Here is a 17434-nt window from a genome sequence, read left to right as displayed (position 1 = left end):
CACAAGGAGGTGCAGCCATTGTGTGCAGGCTGCATGCAGGTCGTCCCCTGGCAGAGCTCGGATCGCCTTGTGTTTTTTTCGGGGCCTTTTCATTTTTTGTCCTTTTTCCTACCACCTTGGATAATCCACCAAAACAGGGGCCTTTAATGCGCGCCTGGGTGTTCGGAGCCGCACAGCTGCTTGTCATACTTGTGCATGACTAAATATGCACATTGCAGGAGGTGGAGAAATAGTTAGACACTGGGAAAAAAAGGCGCCTGGAACAACGACACAGACGTCAGAGAGAGACCTCGCCTGCTCGCCAACGCTTGCTGTAAAAAAATTGTTATTGCAAACTAATCGTTGTTTCGTGGGGGGTTTGCATGGACTGCGCGGCAGAGTGGATGGCATGCTGGTGGTAGCTGTTGGACGATCATCGGCTTTTTACTTTTAAACGCCGTGCCTTGGCGCAAAGGAGAGGATTTGCTTTTATTTAAGGTAGCATGACAGGATCCGCAGCGACCTAGCCTAGCCTGCTAATGTTAGCGCCGGAGCTAGCTATGTGTTGGCGGGTGTAAATGTCTGTAGCAATGATCCATCGTGAAGTTGTTGGTTATTTACGACTAAAAACAATAGGCTGGGTTCTACTGAAACACATGCATACACTGAATTAATTACATACACAGTCAAAATCCAGCCTGGCTAACAGTGCGAAGCTAGCATGCTAACCATTAGCGTGGCTAATGTGTACTTTTGGCTCGTACATTAGCATTTAGCATTAGCTTTCCGAGTACATTCACGACAAACTAGGGCTGACAAAAGAGTTGATTTTAAAGTTTCCTGTCTGTTGCTGTCGCTAAAAAGTCGACTAAGTCTTGTTTTTTTTTGGGTAGAAGACAACGACCACTTAAGCTCATAATGTATGTCGGGACTCGCTAACAATCGTGTGTTTTGCTAATTTAGTAGCGTTGTTTCGATACCTCCATCCATCCCATCCATTTCCTACCGCTTGTCTCTTTTGCGGTCGCGGGGGGTGCTGGAGCCTATCTCAGCTGCACTCAGGCGGAAGGTGGGGCACACCCTGGACAAGTCGCCCAACACAGATAGACAGACAACATTCACACTCAAATTCACACATCCATCCATTCCTACCGCTTGTCCCTTTCGGGGCGGCGGTGTTCGCTGAAGCCTATCTCAGCTGCATTCGGGCGGAAGGCGGTGCACACCCTGGACAAGTCGCTCAACACAGATCGCCAGACAACATTTTCACTCACATGTATTCGGGCGGAAGGCGATGCACACCCTGGACAAGTCGTTCAACACAGATAGCCAGACAACATTCTCACTCACATTCACACTCACATCTATCCATTTTCTACCGCTTGTCCCTTTCGGGGCCGCGGGGGTCGCTGGAGCCTATCTCAGTTGCATTCGGGTGGAAGGCGTTGTACACCCTGGACAAGTCGCCACCTCATCACAGAGCCAACACAGATAGACAACATTCACACTCACATTCACAGATCCATCCATCCATTATCTACCGCTTGTCCCTTTCGTGGCCGCGGGGGTCGCTGAAGCCTATCTCAGCTGCATTCGGGCGGATGGCAGGGCACACCCTGGACAAGTTGCTCAACACAGATAGACAGACAACATTCACACTCACAATCACACATCCATTCATTCATTTTCTAACGCTTGTCAATTTCGGGGCTGCAGGGGTCGCTGGAGCCCATCTCAGCTGCATTCGGCGGAAGGTGGCGTAAACCCTGGACAAGTCGCCACCTAATCACAGGGCCAACACAGATAGACAAACAACATTCACACTCACATTCAAACACTGTGGCCAATTTAGTGTTGCCTTACTGGGGTTAATTGTGACCATTTGTTACACTGCAGGCTAATAACATTGCGTCAACCTGACTATCTTCCAGGTCCAGTGACAATGAACGAGCAAGAGGCTGGTGTGGTGTCTTTCGACGAATATGTCCGCCAGAAGGCCAGGAGTGTACCCCAGCACAGAATGAAGGAGTTCCTGGAATCCCTGTCCAAAGGCCCTGAAGTTCTGCAGGAGTTCAGTCAGCAGGGAGTGGCGACCACCACAGCTATGGTATACCAGGAGCAGACCAACAACTGTGTCTACACGGACAGCACCGAGGTGGCGGGTTCTCTCCTGGAGCTGGCATGCCCGGTAAGATCAACTTTTGTCACATCCTTCCGTTTATTTTCTATTTATCATGGGGTAATGGCCAGATGAGCTGGAGTCTATCCCAGCTGACTTGAGGTACACCATGGGCTTGTTGTCACTAGTCAATCACATTAAGGATGCAAAAAATATGAATCAGGATTTTCTTTCTCAAAATTAAGATTGTGATTCTCTGGGATTATTTATTTTACGCAAAAACACCACTTTCAGGACCATATGCATTTTATTGTTATCACACCACTCACTAATAGTATGCATTTTCGCTACCCGGCATGCATTGTAAAGGGAAACCACACTTTTTTCATAATGTTGCCTTCTATTTACAATCTTTATGAGAGACAAGAACACATATATATTTTTGTATGCATTCTAACTCATTCTAATACAAGTCCACTTACAATAAAGCCAATGGGAGCCATGACGTCAAAGCAACAACAATACTTTATTCATGTTTTGTGACCAGACTGGAAACAGTAAATCAGCCCTAGTACGTGAACATGAGTGTGAATGTTGTCTGTCTATCTTTGTATGAGGTGGCGACTTGTCCAGGGTGTACTCCGCCTTCCGCCCGAATGCAGCTGAGATAGGCTCCAGCACCACCCGTGGCCCCGAAAGGGAAACGCGATAGAAAATGGATGGATAGATTGACCTGAATTTTAACAAAATATCAGCGATATTGTTATTAAAAGCCTAAATGTTGAGGTCTTACATTGACCAGGCGCATTGATCAGAGAGGCAGCTGCCTTATGCTGCTGTATTGACATCTGCTCGTGAGCTGCTTTCTCTCGGAGCTTGTGAACATGTGTTCTAGATTATAAATCAGGCCTCTCACCTTGATAGTAAAATGATGTGGACATAAACTTGGAAGTTGGTCAACTCTAACATTCAGCTTAGACCCGGAGATGGCAAGAAAGACCCCAAAAGACACTGGTTTGCACCCAACCCTTCGCAAGTATTATTAGTCATTTAAACGGGAATATATCAACATCCTAATATTTCCCATCCCAGTGAGAGCAGACATTGTACAGTAAATTATGTTTTAGTATGTTAGTTGGCTCTCATGAAGTCTGCATTAGTTGTATCCATCCATTTTCTACCATTGTACCTGTCGAAAGAAAAAGCGAATGCTGTGATGCGTCTAATAAATAAAAGTGCTGGTGTATGCTTAAAATGAGCAAATTACGTAAATAATACGTTTTCGTATGAATGTGCCTATTACTAAATTACATATATACTTACAGGGTGTATATAAAACCTTGATAGAAGTGTTTAGATGTTTTTTTTAAGCGCTGTCTAGGCAGACTAGAGCGGCTTGCATTGGCTCCATTGTAAGCAGAATTTTGCTTGCATTTATTTACTAGTTAGAATACATTAAAAAACTAATACATATGTGTGATTGTCTCATAGTTATTGTGATTGAAAGGCAAATTCCAAAACAAGTGCAGTTTCCCTTTAAGTTTTGAATTTGGTCTAAAGCTTGTCGATCTTTTTACCTTATTTCCTGTATACAACTCGTTCAGACGGCATACCGCCCACCTTTGCGAACACCCTTTCTGGTTTAAAATCAATGTTTTTTCTTTTTTTAAATGAGTGGTGAAACACGTTAATCAGTTCCAGCTACAATAACACTCCCCTTCTCTCTTTAATTACCGTTGTTGGCTCACAACGACGAAAGTTAACAAGCTAAACAATTGAAAAGAGCTGTGGCTGTTGTCTTGAGTTGACATCACAAAGAGCTGTCCAAAGTACAAAATAAAATATAATACCAGCTAAGGCTGGGCGCTATATCGATATACGCGATATATCGCGGGTTTGTCTCTGTGCAATACAGAAAATGAGTATATCGTGATATTCGAGTATATGTTCTCATGCAGTTGCTTTTAGCTACGGGCATTACACTACAGGCTCTTCCCACTCCTTCTTGTGACTCCTTCTCACTGACAGCAAGCGCACAAACTTACACCCGTCACATACTGTCACGTCATACGTCACATATGTATACCCCCTCACTGAGCAGAGAGGTAGCAGACTGGGAACGTTTGCTGTGATGCTAGCAGAGCCGTGCGAGTGATAATACGAGAGAAAGAAGGTGCGAATTAATGAAAAATTGATTACCTAAAAAAACAGGGGGGGTCCATCGTGTGGCGGTGGTTCGGCTTCAACGGGGAAGATGTTGAATAGACAACTTTAATTTGTCAAGTGTTGGGCACAAGCGTTGCTACAAAAAGTAGCATTACTGCTAATATGTAGCATCATTTGAAAAGTCACCTGCTAATAACTTTAATAAATACAGTTTTGGTGAATTGACTTACAGTAGTTGTGATTTCTTTTTCTGCATGAAAGTTTAAAATGAGTATATATTAATGCAGTGTGAACAAGAATGTTTTAATTTAGACACATAGAATCATCATACTGCTGTGATCATATGTATCAAGTGTTAATTCAAGGCCAAGGCAAAATATCGAGATATATATCGTGTATCACTATATGGCCTAAAAATATTGAAATATTAAAAAAGGCCATATCGCCGAGCCCTATTACCATCAGAGAATAGTATAAAAACTGAAAAAAATCCCTCAAGTCACTGCACAATACATTCATGCATGTAATGAAGTGTGATGGCTTTTCCCACGAGCTGAAGATTGATATTCAGACTCATTTAGGGACATGAAGAGTGAGGAGGAAGTGTAGACTGACACGGTAACAACCATGCGGCAAAATTATTTTGGTAAAACGGCAGCATTTTTTGTAATGCAGTTTTCACTCAAAAGAAAATATTTATTCTGAAATGACAGTGTATTAGGAATGTAAAGAGAAACGGTATTAATGACAACTGGGGTAAAACATGCGGTTAGTATTACTGTTTATGAATTAAAATGACAGAAATGACATAACACCACTTTGATAAACTCACAGACTTAAATGCTTAGATGAAAACAAGAGACATTAACATATTTCCCCATAAAGAACCAATAAACACCGATTAGGGCTACTGGTGTATTTTAGAAAGATATATATTTGCGACAATACCCCGATGCAGGTATATCTGAGGTTCGTAGGTTGTGGATTCAAACCCCGGCCAAGTCATACCAAAGACTATAAAAATGGGACCCATTACCTCCCTGTTTGGCACTCAGCATCAAGGGTTGGAATTGGGGGTTAAATCACCCAAAATTATTCCTGGGCGTGGCCACCACTGCTGCCCACTGCTCCGCTCACCTCCCAGGGGGTGATCAAGGGTGATGGGTCAAATGCAGAGAATAATTTTGACACACCTAGTGTGTGTATGTGACAATCATTGGTACTTTAACTTTTAACTTCATTTTGATGTGCCTTTGTTACGACCGTTTGCTCTTCTGAAGTGCATAGCACATGGAATTCTCTTTGGCTCAACCCCGCTCCTTGCGTGTTCAAATAGGATTCTCTAACGCACAGCGACGCAATACAACACACTTTTTAAAGGAATATGACTCTATGTGCGTAGTTTTTGACTCCCAAGTGAATTATTGCTTTGGTCAACAACTGCATTAGGCTATTGGTGAGTGAGGACTTCATCTACACATGCACCAATTTGCTTGTGAACCTATATTTCTCCTTTTAGCGATTTTATCACTAATCTCATATGTTTATGTCGTTCAGTTCTGTTAGCAACTTGGCACAGCAGCCAGCAATATCTCCTCTCTTCTGCTCGCTGTGTTAAATGTTTAGCTACTCATCAGCTAGAAAGTGTCTCTCCCCGTAGCCCATGCAGACTGACCTAGTGCAGCGGCTGGGTGACTGAAGAGTAGTTTCAAACTTAAATGCCAGCCAGCGGCCTTCACCTCAGTGAAGAAGTAGACACTCCAACAATCGGCTATAAACCTAATGTGATTGAACAAAATTAACAAAAACATGCTTTGAAATAGCCCTGGGATGAGATGGCGACTTGTCCAGGGTGTACACCGCCTTCCACCCGAAGCAGCTGATATAGGCTCCAGCACCCCCCGCAACCCGAACGGGACAAGGGGTAGAAAAATTGATGGATGGATGTTTTGAAATAGTAACTGCTAACCAATTACTTTATCATAAAAAGCAACACGTTAAGTTAGTACTTACGAGAAAAAGTAATCTGAGTACTCTCAACACTGGTTATTCAGCCATAAAAGACTTAGGCAAACCTAAGCATTTTGCACGTTTTTTTTAAGATACCAAAGTATATTGCCATTTGGCCTAAAAAATACCCTAACCTGAGTCAAAACTTATAAAAACATTATTGTCTGAGCAACTGTTTTGTTTAATCGTGCACATTGAACCTACAAGCTGTGCTCTCATAGTACTGAGTAATCATAAATGTTTTCTTATGGTGCATTCAGACTGCTGAACAGAATAGGATGTTACAACGTCGCCTGAACACGGTCAGTGAAGCACAAGAAACAAAAAACATTCAACTTCTAACAGTGTGTTAACGTTTTTTAGTTATTTAAAAAAAATAGATTCCAGTGTGTATAGTTACTTTTTGAGCACATTCAACAATACAGCAGTAATAATGATTACCATGACATAACATTTTCATATGGTTGCATGCCTACATTGCATATAAGTGTGCATTGATTCTTGTGCGGCTTTAATTCACACTCACATTCAGGCTAATGGACAATTCAGAGTTTCTAATTAGACAGAACACTGCATATTTTTGCAATGTGGGAGGACTTTTTATTCAATAAATGAAGTTTCATTGTATCCACTATCTTAGTTACCGGTTGTGTTGCCTATGACAGATACAGATAACCTCAGCAGATATTTCACCTCAGCTTTCTCCGCATTCATAACCTGAACAACAGCTTCAAGTGCAGGTACAGTAGGGAAAAAAAGTATTTAGTCAGCCACCGATTGTGCAAGTTCTCCCACTTAAAATGATGACAGAGTCTGTAATTTTCATCATAGTCACACTTCAACTGTGAGAGACAGAATGTGAAATGAAAAATCCAGGAATTCACATTGTAGGAATTTTAAATATTTTATTTGTAAATTATGGTGGAAAATCATTATTTGGTCACTTCAAACAGGGAAGACCTCTGGCTCTCACAGACCTGTAACTTCTTCTTTAAGAAGCTCTTCTGTCCTCCACTCGCTACCTGTATTAATGGAACCTGTTTGAACTCGTTATCTGTATAAAAAACACCTGTCCACAGCCTCAAACATTCAGACTCCAAACTCCACTATGGCCAAGACCAAAGAGCTGTCGAAGGACACCAGGGAAATAATTGTAGACCTGCACCAGACTGGGAAGAGTGAATCTACAGAAGGCAAGCAGCTTGGTGTGAAAAAATCAACTGTGGGAGCAATTATCAGAAAATGGAAGACATACAAGACCACTGATAATCTCCCTCAATCTGGGTCTCCACGCAAGATCTCATCCCATGGGGTCAAAATGATCATGAGAACAGTGAGCAAAAATCCCAGAACCACACGGGGGGACCTGGTGAATGACCTGCAGAGAGCTGGGACCAAAGTAACAAAGGTTTCCATCAGTAACACACAACGCCAATAGGGAATCAAATCCTGCAGTGCCAGACGTGTCCCCCTGCTTAAGCCAGTGCGTGTCCAGGCCCGTCTGAAGATTGCCAGAGAGCACATGGATGATACAGCAGAGGATTGGGAGAATGTCATGTGGTCAGATGAAACCAAAATAGAACTTTTTGGTATAAACTCAACTTGTCGTGTTTGGAGGAAGAAGAATACTGAGTTGCATCCAAAGAACACCATACCTACTGTGAAGCATGGGCGTGGAAACATCATGCTTTGGGGCTGTTTTTCTGCTAAGGGGACAGGACGACTGATCCGTGTTCAGGAAAGAATGAATGGGGCCATGTATCGTGAGATTTTGAGCCAAAACCTCCTTGCATCAGTGAGAGCTTTGAAGATTAAACGTGGCTGGGTCTTGCTGCATGACAATGATCCCAAACACACCGCCCGGGCAACGAAGGAGTGGCTCCGTAAGAAGCATTTCAAAGTCCTGGAGTGGCCTAGCCAGTCTCCAGACCTCAACCCCATAGAAAATATGTAGAGGGAGTTGAAAGACCGTGTTGCTTGGCGACAGCCCCAAAACATCACTGCTCTCGAGCTGCATAGAGGAATGGGCCAAAATACCAGCTACTGTGTGTGCAAACCTGGTAAGGACCTATAGTAATCATTTGACCTCTGTTATTGCCAACCAAGGTTATATTACAAAGTATTGAGTTGATTTTCACCGATTCTGTTCATAACTTTTATGGACAGAATTTCTAGGCGCAGTCAAGGCGTTGAGGGGTTCCGGTTTGGTGGCCGCGGGATTAGGTCTGCTTTTTGCAGATGACTTAGTCCTGATGGCTTCATCTGGCCGGGATCTTCAGCTCTCACTGGATCGGTTCGCAGCCGAGTGTGAAGCGACCGGAATAAAAATCAGCACCTCCAAGTCCGAGTCCATGGTTCTCGCCCGGAAAAGGGTGGAGTGCCATCGCCGGGTTGGGGAGGAGACCCTGCCCCAAGTGGAGGAGTTCAAGTACCTAGGAGTCTTGTTCACGAGTGGGGGAAGAGTGGATCGTGAGATCGACAGGCGGATCGGTGCGGCGTCTTCAGTAATGCGGACGTTGTATCGATCCGTTGTGGTGAAGAAGGAGCTGAGCCGGAAGGCAAAGCTCTCAATTTACCCGTCGACCTACGTTCCCATCCTCACCTATGGTCATGAGCTTTGGGTGCATGACCGAAAGGATAAGATCACGGGTACAAATGAGTTTCCTCTGCCGGGTGGCGGGGCTCTCCCTTAGAGATAGGGTGAGAAGCTCTGTCATCCGGGAGGAACTCAAAGTAAAGCCGCTGCTCCTCCACATCGAGAGGAGCCAGATGAGGTGGCTCGGGCATCTGGTCAGGATGCCACCCGAACGCCTCCCTAGGGAGGAGTTTAGGGCACGTCCAACCGGTAGGAGGCCACGGGGAAGACCCGGGACACGTTGGGAAGACTATGTCTCCCGGCTGGCCTGGGAACGCCTCGGGATCCCCCGGGAAGAGCTAGACGAAGTGGCTGGGGAGAGGGAAGTCTGGGATTCCCTGCTTGGCTGCTGCCCCCGCGACCCGACCTCGGATAAGCGGAAGATGGATGGATGAGTTGATTTTTTTGTTATTAACCAAATAATTATTTTCCACCATAATTTACAAATAAATTATTTAAAATTCCTACAAGGTAAAATTCCTGGATTTTTGTTTTTTCCACATTCTGTCTCTCACAGTTGAAGTGTACCTATGATGAAAATTACAGACCTATGTCATCATTATTAGTGGGAGAACTTGCATAATCGGTGGCTGACTAAATACTTTTTGCCCAACAGTATAGTAGTCTGCACTCCTGAGTCATTAGTATAAATTTCTTTCAACGAAACACACAAAAAGAATGAAGCTGTTCCCCGATTAATAACGCGTGTGATTAAAACAAAAACAATGATTATAGAAAACAAACATTTGGTAAAATAATACATCTCTGAGTGTGTCGAGCAAAACAGTGTTTCCCATAGTACTGCTTTGTGGGTGCAGGTGTAGGGTCAAGATATTATATAATTAGAATAATTAGCTTGATTTTTAAAAAATGTCTAAAAAAGTTATACATTTTAAACTAAACTTTTCTGTTATAAATAATTTTTAGTATGACAGATTTTTTTTTTTATTACATTATAGCTTTTTGCTATGTAAAAAAAAAAGAGGGTTTATTTTATTTTTATTTACACAATGCAACACAAGCACATATATAAAACACAAATAATTTTCAAGCCGCACTTAGGGCACCACTGTTTTTTTTAAATTCATTATTCTGCCCTCCCTGAATGTTGAAATTTAGTTATGCAGGTAAGTAAACAATTATTTAAAAAAATAAAAATCTTAAAAAAGAAATCAACTATTTTTTAAAATGTGTAATTATGTAATTTGTGGGGGCTCAAATTTATTTGTGGCGGCCCACCACAAATAAATGAAACTCTGCAAAAGCTTTTTGTAAAGGCAAAGTTTCTGATACAGCTCTTTGTTTTTGAGCTTAGTTTACCTTCTTTTTAATGACCAGGAGCCTTTTTTTGTACGGACTTGTTGATCTTTCATGCGCCTTCTCTGTGTCAGGTTCAAATCCAGGGGCAGCCGGTTCTGCAGATGACTGCATCCTCTCAGCAAGACCTGCAGGGGCTTGTGTCCCAGGAAGAGCTCACGGAGGAGCAGAAACAGCAGGTACGCTTTCAAATTAAAAGTACAATGGCACTTTCTAGAGCAAACAGACTTAAGTTCAAAAATATGTAAACCACAGTTTTTTTAAACTATAATTAAATTACTCACTCCATCATTTGTGGTGGATAATTTTTCCTTTAGTAGGTGGAGACTTTATGTGTCGCACACGGAACATTTAATCCAGGGGTGTCCAAACTTTTTCCACAGAGGGCCGCACATGGAAAAATTTAAGCATGCGGGGGCCATTTTGATATTTTTCATTTTCAAACCATAACAAAATATATGGATTTTTTTTTTATCCTTAGGGCTCCTGGGGAGCATAGAGGGTCTCAGTCACTAAATTGTTAAAAATAAGTCAAAATATTATTATTTTTTATTTAATGTTTACAGTAAATCTCTATATCAACTTGAGGTTGATATAAAGTACAACAAATAAGGTTGTATGCCTTTTCTGTCAAAGACAACTTAGTTTTTTATAGTAAAACTGAAATATGCAGTATTTAGATAGATAGATAGTTAGATAGTATTTTATTGATTCCTTCAGGAGAGTTCCTTTATTTAGCAATTAAAGCCCTCAAAGATCAATAATGCAGGACACCATTGATTTTAATTATTTAATATTTTTGAGTAATCAAAGGTAAATAAAATAATTTTAAATATATTTGAGATCCGAAAGGTTCCCCACTCATTAAGTAATACATTTTTATTAGTGTGTTTTTAACTTTTAACACTTAAATTTCAAGATCAACTTCCGATATATCTGTTGATTTTAAGTTTGAACTATTAGTTTTGTTTGTTTTATGCACTTTTGTCAAAACTTTGATGTTTTTTCATGGCAACCACACAACATATGCAATATTTTTTCCACATTTTAAAGTGATAATTTTAAGTAATAATTCATTGTAACAGATTTTTTTTTTGTCCTTTTTTTTGAGCAATGGAAAAAAAAAAAGAAAATAAAGACAAAAAAAATGCCTGCATGGCAACTTTGTGTCAATATTGCCACTTTTTCTCAATAGATTTCACCTCATTACACTTTAAAAAAAATATTTTTTAATTTATTTTTGCAATACTATCAATTTTGCTATTTTTGCAGAATGTGTGGCGGGCCGGTAAACGATTAGCTGCGGGCCGCAAATGGCCCCCTGGCCGAACTTTGGACACCCCTGATTTAACTGTAACCATATGAACATTTCATAGTACAGTTACCATTATCACTGTATTGTTGAATGTGCTCAAAAAGCACTGTACACACCGAGTTGTATTAAAAAAAAAATATATACAATAGTCCTGTGAAGAGTGCCTCGAGAGTATGGGGTGCCTGACCGCCTGATTTTGGTATTCCGCTCCCTGCATGATTGGAGTCAGAGCTGGCAATAAGTGTGACCTGTTTCCAGTGAAGGTTGGACTGCGCCAGGGTTGGCTATTGTCTCCGATTCTGTTTGTAATATTTATGGACAGAATTTGTTGGCGCAGACAAGATGTTGAGGGGATCCGGTTTGGTGGCTGCAGGATTAGGTCTGTGCTTTTTGCACATGATGTGGTCCTGCTGGCTTCATCTGGCCAGGAACTTCAGCTCTTGCTGGATTGGTTTGCAGCCGAGTGTGAAGCGACTTGGATGAGAATCAGCACCTCCGAATCCGAGTTCATGGTTCTCGCCTGAACAATTGTGGAGTGCCATCTCCGTGTTGGAGAGTAGATCTTGTCCCCAAGTGGAGGAGTTTGAATATCTCCGAGTCTTGTTCACGAGCAAGGGAAAAGTGGATTGTGAGATCAACAGGGGGATTGGGGCGGCATCTGCAGTGATGCAGACCCTTTATCGATTAATCACGGTGAAGAAGGAGCTGAGTCCGAAGGCAAAGCTCTCAATTTACTGGTAGATCTACATACCTATCCTCACCTGCGGTTATGAGCTTTGGGTTGTGACTGAAAGGACAAGATCACGTGTAGAAGCTACTCAAATTATTTTCCTGCGCTGGGTGCCGCAGCTTAAAGAGAGGGTGAGAAGTCCAGTCATTTGGGAGGAGCTCAGAGTAAAGCCGCTGCTCCTCTACAACAAGAGGCGCCGGAAGAGGTGGTTTGGTCATATGATTAGGATGCCCCCTCGGATGCCTTCCTTGGGGAGGTGTTTAGGGCACGTCCGACCAGCAGGAAGCCACAAGGAACAGATTGGGGAGACTATGTCTCCCAGCTGGCCTGGGAACGCATCAGGATTCCCCGGGAGGCGTTAGACCAAGTGGCAAGGGAGAGGGAAGCCTGGGGTTCTCTGCTTAGGCTTCTACCCCGCGACCCAACCTCAGATAAGCGGAAGAAGTTGAATGGATTGATAAATACCATCCATACATCCATCGTCTTCCGCTTATCTAAGGTCGGGTCGCGGAGGCAGCAGCCTAAAAAAGGTGAGATAAAGGTAAACAAGTGAGGGGGAATGGGAGAAAAAAATAAAATAAAATACATGACCTACATCAGACAGGTTTTAGCATATTTGATAACATATCAAAGTAACTGTGGCAGCCTCCAGTTTTTATGTACACTACATTTTTATTATGTATTGGAAAAATACTTATGCACAATTTGCATGTTTTATTAGGAAAGTCATCCCAAATTTTTACAGCCACTCGGTGTACACAAATTAACCTAACTGTGACATTAAAACAGAGGTGCTTACTGTTACACACCCATAATATTCACCTATCCCACATACATATTATTGCTTACCAAGCCTAATGTGTGTCTACAGATTCAAGCACATCTGGTTGCAGCTGTAGGTGGAGAGCAACAGATTCAGTTGTCAAGTGGTCACCAGATCCAGCTGCAAGGTACACAGCAGATACAACTAGCAGACGGCCAACATATTCAGCTCGAAGCCGGCCAACAGATCCAGCTACAGGATGGACAGCAGATCCAGATACAAGATGGGCAACAGATCCAGCAAATCCACTTACAAGATGGACAGCAGATTCAGCAGATACAGCTACAAGATGGGCAGCAGATCCAGCTGCCAGGTGGCCAACAAATTCAGCTCCAAGATGGGCAGCAGATCCAGCTACAAGACGGGCAGCAGATCCGACTACAGGACGGACAGCAGATCCAGCTACAAGACGGGCAGCAGATCCAGCAGATCCGACTACAGGACGGACAGCAGATCCAACAAATCCGAATACAAGACGGACAGCAGATTCAGCAAATTAGACTACAAGACGGACAGCAGATCCAGCAAATCCGGTTGCAAGACGGACAGCAAATCCGGTTGCAAGACGGACAGCAAATCCGGTTGCAAGACGGACAGCAAATCCGACTGCAAGACGGAGAGCAGATCCAGCAAATCCGACTGCAGGACGGGGAGGAGATCCAGCAAATCCGACTACAAGACGGGGAGGAGATCCAGCAAATCCGACTACAAGACGGGGAGGAGATCCAGCAAATCCGACTACAAGACGGGGAGGAGATTCAGCAAATCCGAGTACAAGGCGGAGAGCAGATCCAACAGATCCAGCTACAAGACGGACAGCAGATCCAACAAATTCAGCTACAGGGTGGTCAACACATCCAGCTCCCAGGCGGACAACAGATCCAACTACAAGATGGACAACAGATCCAGTTAATGGGAGGACAGCAGATCCAACTACAAGGAGGACAGCAGATTCAGCTACCAGATGGACAACAGATCCACATCCAAACCATAGAGGCCATATCTTCTTCCCAGCAACAGAACTCTCCTAGGGAGACTGAGAGGCGGTCCAATACAATCTCCTCTGTCCTCCCTCCTGTCAAGAAGCGTAAAGTTGACACTCCCTTGACGGTGTCCTACACTGTCCCGCAGCGGCAGCAAGTGGCCACGGTCATTGCCATCCCTCAAGGCCAGCAGCAAAGCTATGTGTCCCTGAGGCCTGATTTGCTCACCGTTGACAGCGCTCAGCTATACAGCGCCACAGGGACAATCACGGGCCCCACTGGGGAAACGTGGACAATACCCGTGTACTCCACCGCGCAGCAGCAAGGCGTAACTCACATCGCCATACCACAGGAGACGTACAACACGGTGCAAATAGCCGCTGCCAACGGCAAGCCCGGGTCCTCAGCGAGGTCTGTGGATACGTCAAGCGGGACGCAGGAGGAAATAGTACAAACGCTCTTTCCTGCACAGTTTATGAATGGAAACATTCACATCCCGGTAGCTGTGCAGACCGTTGGAGGGACATACAATACAACGCAGTCGGTACACCTGTGGGACCCCAGTCAGAGCCAAGAAGACGGACATGAACAACAACTGCAGCTTCAGGTGAGCTCTCTCACCCCCACCTAACAAACATACATGATGCACTTTTGAAGGTACAGCACATCTGCATCATCTTGTATTCAAGGCATTCACGCAAAAACCCAAGCGAGTGCGATCTTTTCTTCCTGTCATTCACACATGCACCCACTGGTAACTTAAAGAGATGCAGACACGACACAGAAAAGTGTTGGACAAGTTCGAAAACAGAGGAGTTATGATGCTAATTTGAAGATAATAAAAACAACTGTTTAGTAGCTCATACATAATATTCAAAACATTTTATATCACTGACTTTGAAAGCATTTTCCAAAACTGGTTTTGAAACAGAAATGTTGTCCTTTATTTGGGTCATCTTATATTGTGGTCAATACGGTCATGGCAATGAAAAGTAATGGCACAAGTAACTCATGTGAAATGATTTTGCAGGCCCAAGGAGAGGCAGATGGTAATGCTGAACCCACCACAGAAATTCTGGTTCCAGTCTCTCTTAAGCCAGAAGAAGGCCTGGAGGTTTGGCGCCTTTGGGTAAAGCGGAAAAACATAGAGCTAATCAAGCAGGACAGGACAAAGCTTGCACCCATTGGTCGTAAGTCTGCTTGTAGCCATGTGACATATTTAACACAGCTGGGCTATGTTGCTAGTGCAGGCGTGTGTGTGTTGGTGTCGGGGATCGCTCCCTGTAACAGCGGGAACGATAATATGTCTAACAAGTATTTTTATTTGTCTATATTATTGATTAGTTCACTAATCAGATTACGACTATTGAGTGGCTAATTTAGTCATTGGCTTTTAAAATCATGTGCTTTTGCTGAGTACCAATACAAATGACTTAACTCAGAAATATTTATTTATACTGTAACTGTGGGTTGATTGGCAACACTAAATTGGCCCTAGTGTGTGAATGTGAGTGTGAATGTTGTCTGTCTATCTGTGTTGGCCCTGCGATGAGGTGGCGACTTGTCCAGGGTGTACCCTCCCTTCCGCCCGATTGTAGCTGAGATAGGCGCCAGCGCCCCACGCGACCCCGAAAGGGAATAAGCGGTAGAAAATGGATGGATGGATGTGTTGCTAATCATGGTTTTACAAAAGTAAAAACAACTTTCAAACTTTTGTCCATTTAAACGCAAGGGCAGGCACAGTGATAGTAAAACAAGCAATCATACCGTGCAGCAGCAATAACAAAAGACAAAACACCAAACCTATCTCTTCCTCAAAATGAAAAGAGTATTGTGTGATGATGTATTAAGAATACGGACATAGCAATATTAAAATGTCATATCATGGTTATCGTGACCAAAATGACTCCGTTTATCATTGTCACGGTATTGTTGAATGTGCTCAAAGTACTTGTAGACACACTGAAATCTTTAACCAAATTGTTTTTTTTAAGTAACTAAAATAAACACATTGTTAGAAAAGTTTTGTGTTTCTTACGCTTCACTGCTAGTGTCTTAGGTTTAGTATTTTATCTGTTTTAATCGCAAAGCTTTTATTGTTCTAAATACTGGTTTGTACTGCAGTACTTCAAGATTCATTTAAATAAAAAGTGCATAAAAAATACAATCTATTATTATGTCTGGCGGGCGTTGTGGCCTCCTACTCCATTCCACTGTCATTGAACGCACTGTAAAACACCTCCGTCTTATATTCCTCTGAGTATAGAAGGATGACTCCATTCGAGAGCAGAGCTTATAGGTTCAGTGTGCACAATTGAATATCTTAGTTGCTCATACAGTAATGTGTTTGTATAAGTTTAGATTGTGGTATGTCGTTTTTATGGAATGGAGTGATATTTGATCATTGCACAAGTAAAGCAACATTTTTGTTTTCAGCACAAACCCATTCAAGATTATACAAACATTGTATAGGGTTACAGAACATGAGCGCAAGTAAAGCAAAATTTAGTTTTCAGCATAAACCCGTTCAAGATTAGACAAACAAACATTGTATTGGGTTACAGAACATGATTGCTGATGGCTCGCCACTCATAGAGCCCTGTAAAAGGTGGGAAAAGGTAGACGCGAGAAGAGGATGAGTAAAAAAAAAAAAAAGTTGGTCTCAATCAAAAGTGCCCAATCTGGAGTGTTAAAAAAAACTCCGTAGCAAAGCACGTACATAGTACAACATACAATTTGAGACTTGCAACGAGGGGTGAGAGGGCGGGCATCCGGCCTGAAGGTGCCAGCCATTAGGGCACTGCTTTTTATTCCAACACACCACGTGGGGTGGTCTGGGGGTTTGTATGCCCATTGTTCAGGGTGTTGTCTATAGGCCTGGAATCTGTCTCTGCAGGCGTTACGAGCAAAGTTCAATTTCCAGGTGTTATTGGAAGAGGGACATATTGCGACGGGCAGCCATTGGGCTCCTTTAACGGCTGTCATCGTCGTCTTAATTTGACAATACACCAAAACAACGCCCAGCCTATTCAGCAGATGCCATGCGATCACAGGTCCGAATAGAAAATGTCTTCCACGTCCTCGACGGAAAACACTGAAAAGGCACATGATTCTCCCATCTCTCCCACAAATCTCTCACATACTCTGCAGTGATTGTTCTGTCAGAACAGCCATCCATCTTCTTCCGCTTATCCGAGGTCGGGTCGCGGGGGCAGCAGCCTAAGCAGGGAAGCCCAGACTTCCCTCTCCCCAGCCACTTCGTCCAGCTCTTCCCGGGGGATCCCGAGGCGTTCCCAGGCCTGCCGGGAGACATAGTCTTCCCAACGTGTCCTGGGTCTTCCCCATGGCCTCCTACCG

At 43.2% G+C, this 17434-nt stretch overlaps 1 protein-coding gene across 3 annotated transcripts in view; it reads left to right on the top strand.

Annotated features, from left to right (window-relative positions):
- LOC133534937 (transcriptional regulator QRICH1-like) overlaps nt 1–17434 on the top strand; it is a 34586-nt gene continuing 17152 nt past the window's right edge. The window contains exons 1-5 of one of the 3 annotated variants that reach the window (XM_061874260.1): nt 1–313; nt 1911–2167; nt 10301–10405; nt 13143–14684; nt 15108–15267. In XM_061874260.1, coding sequence (XP_061730244.1) covers nt 1922–2167; nt 10301–10405; nt 13143–14684; nt 15108–15267 — 2053 coding nt within the window. In that variant the 5' untranslated portion in view covers nt 1–313; nt 1911–1921. The other 2 variants (XM_061874261.1, XM_061874262.1) reach the window with 2 other exon arrangements.

The sequence above is a fragment of the Nerophis ophidion genome, linkage group LG16, assembly GCF_033978795.1.
Source record: "Nerophis ophidion isolate RoL-2023_Sa linkage group LG16, RoL_Noph_v1.0, whole genome shotgun sequence".
NCBI classification, from domain to species: domain Eukaryota; kingdom Metazoa; phylum Chordata; class Actinopteri; order Syngnathiformes; family Syngnathidae; genus Nerophis; species Nerophis ophidion.
The sequence above is the reverse complement of the archived record's forward strand: the minus strand, read 5'-3'. Positions and strand labels throughout refer to the sequence as shown.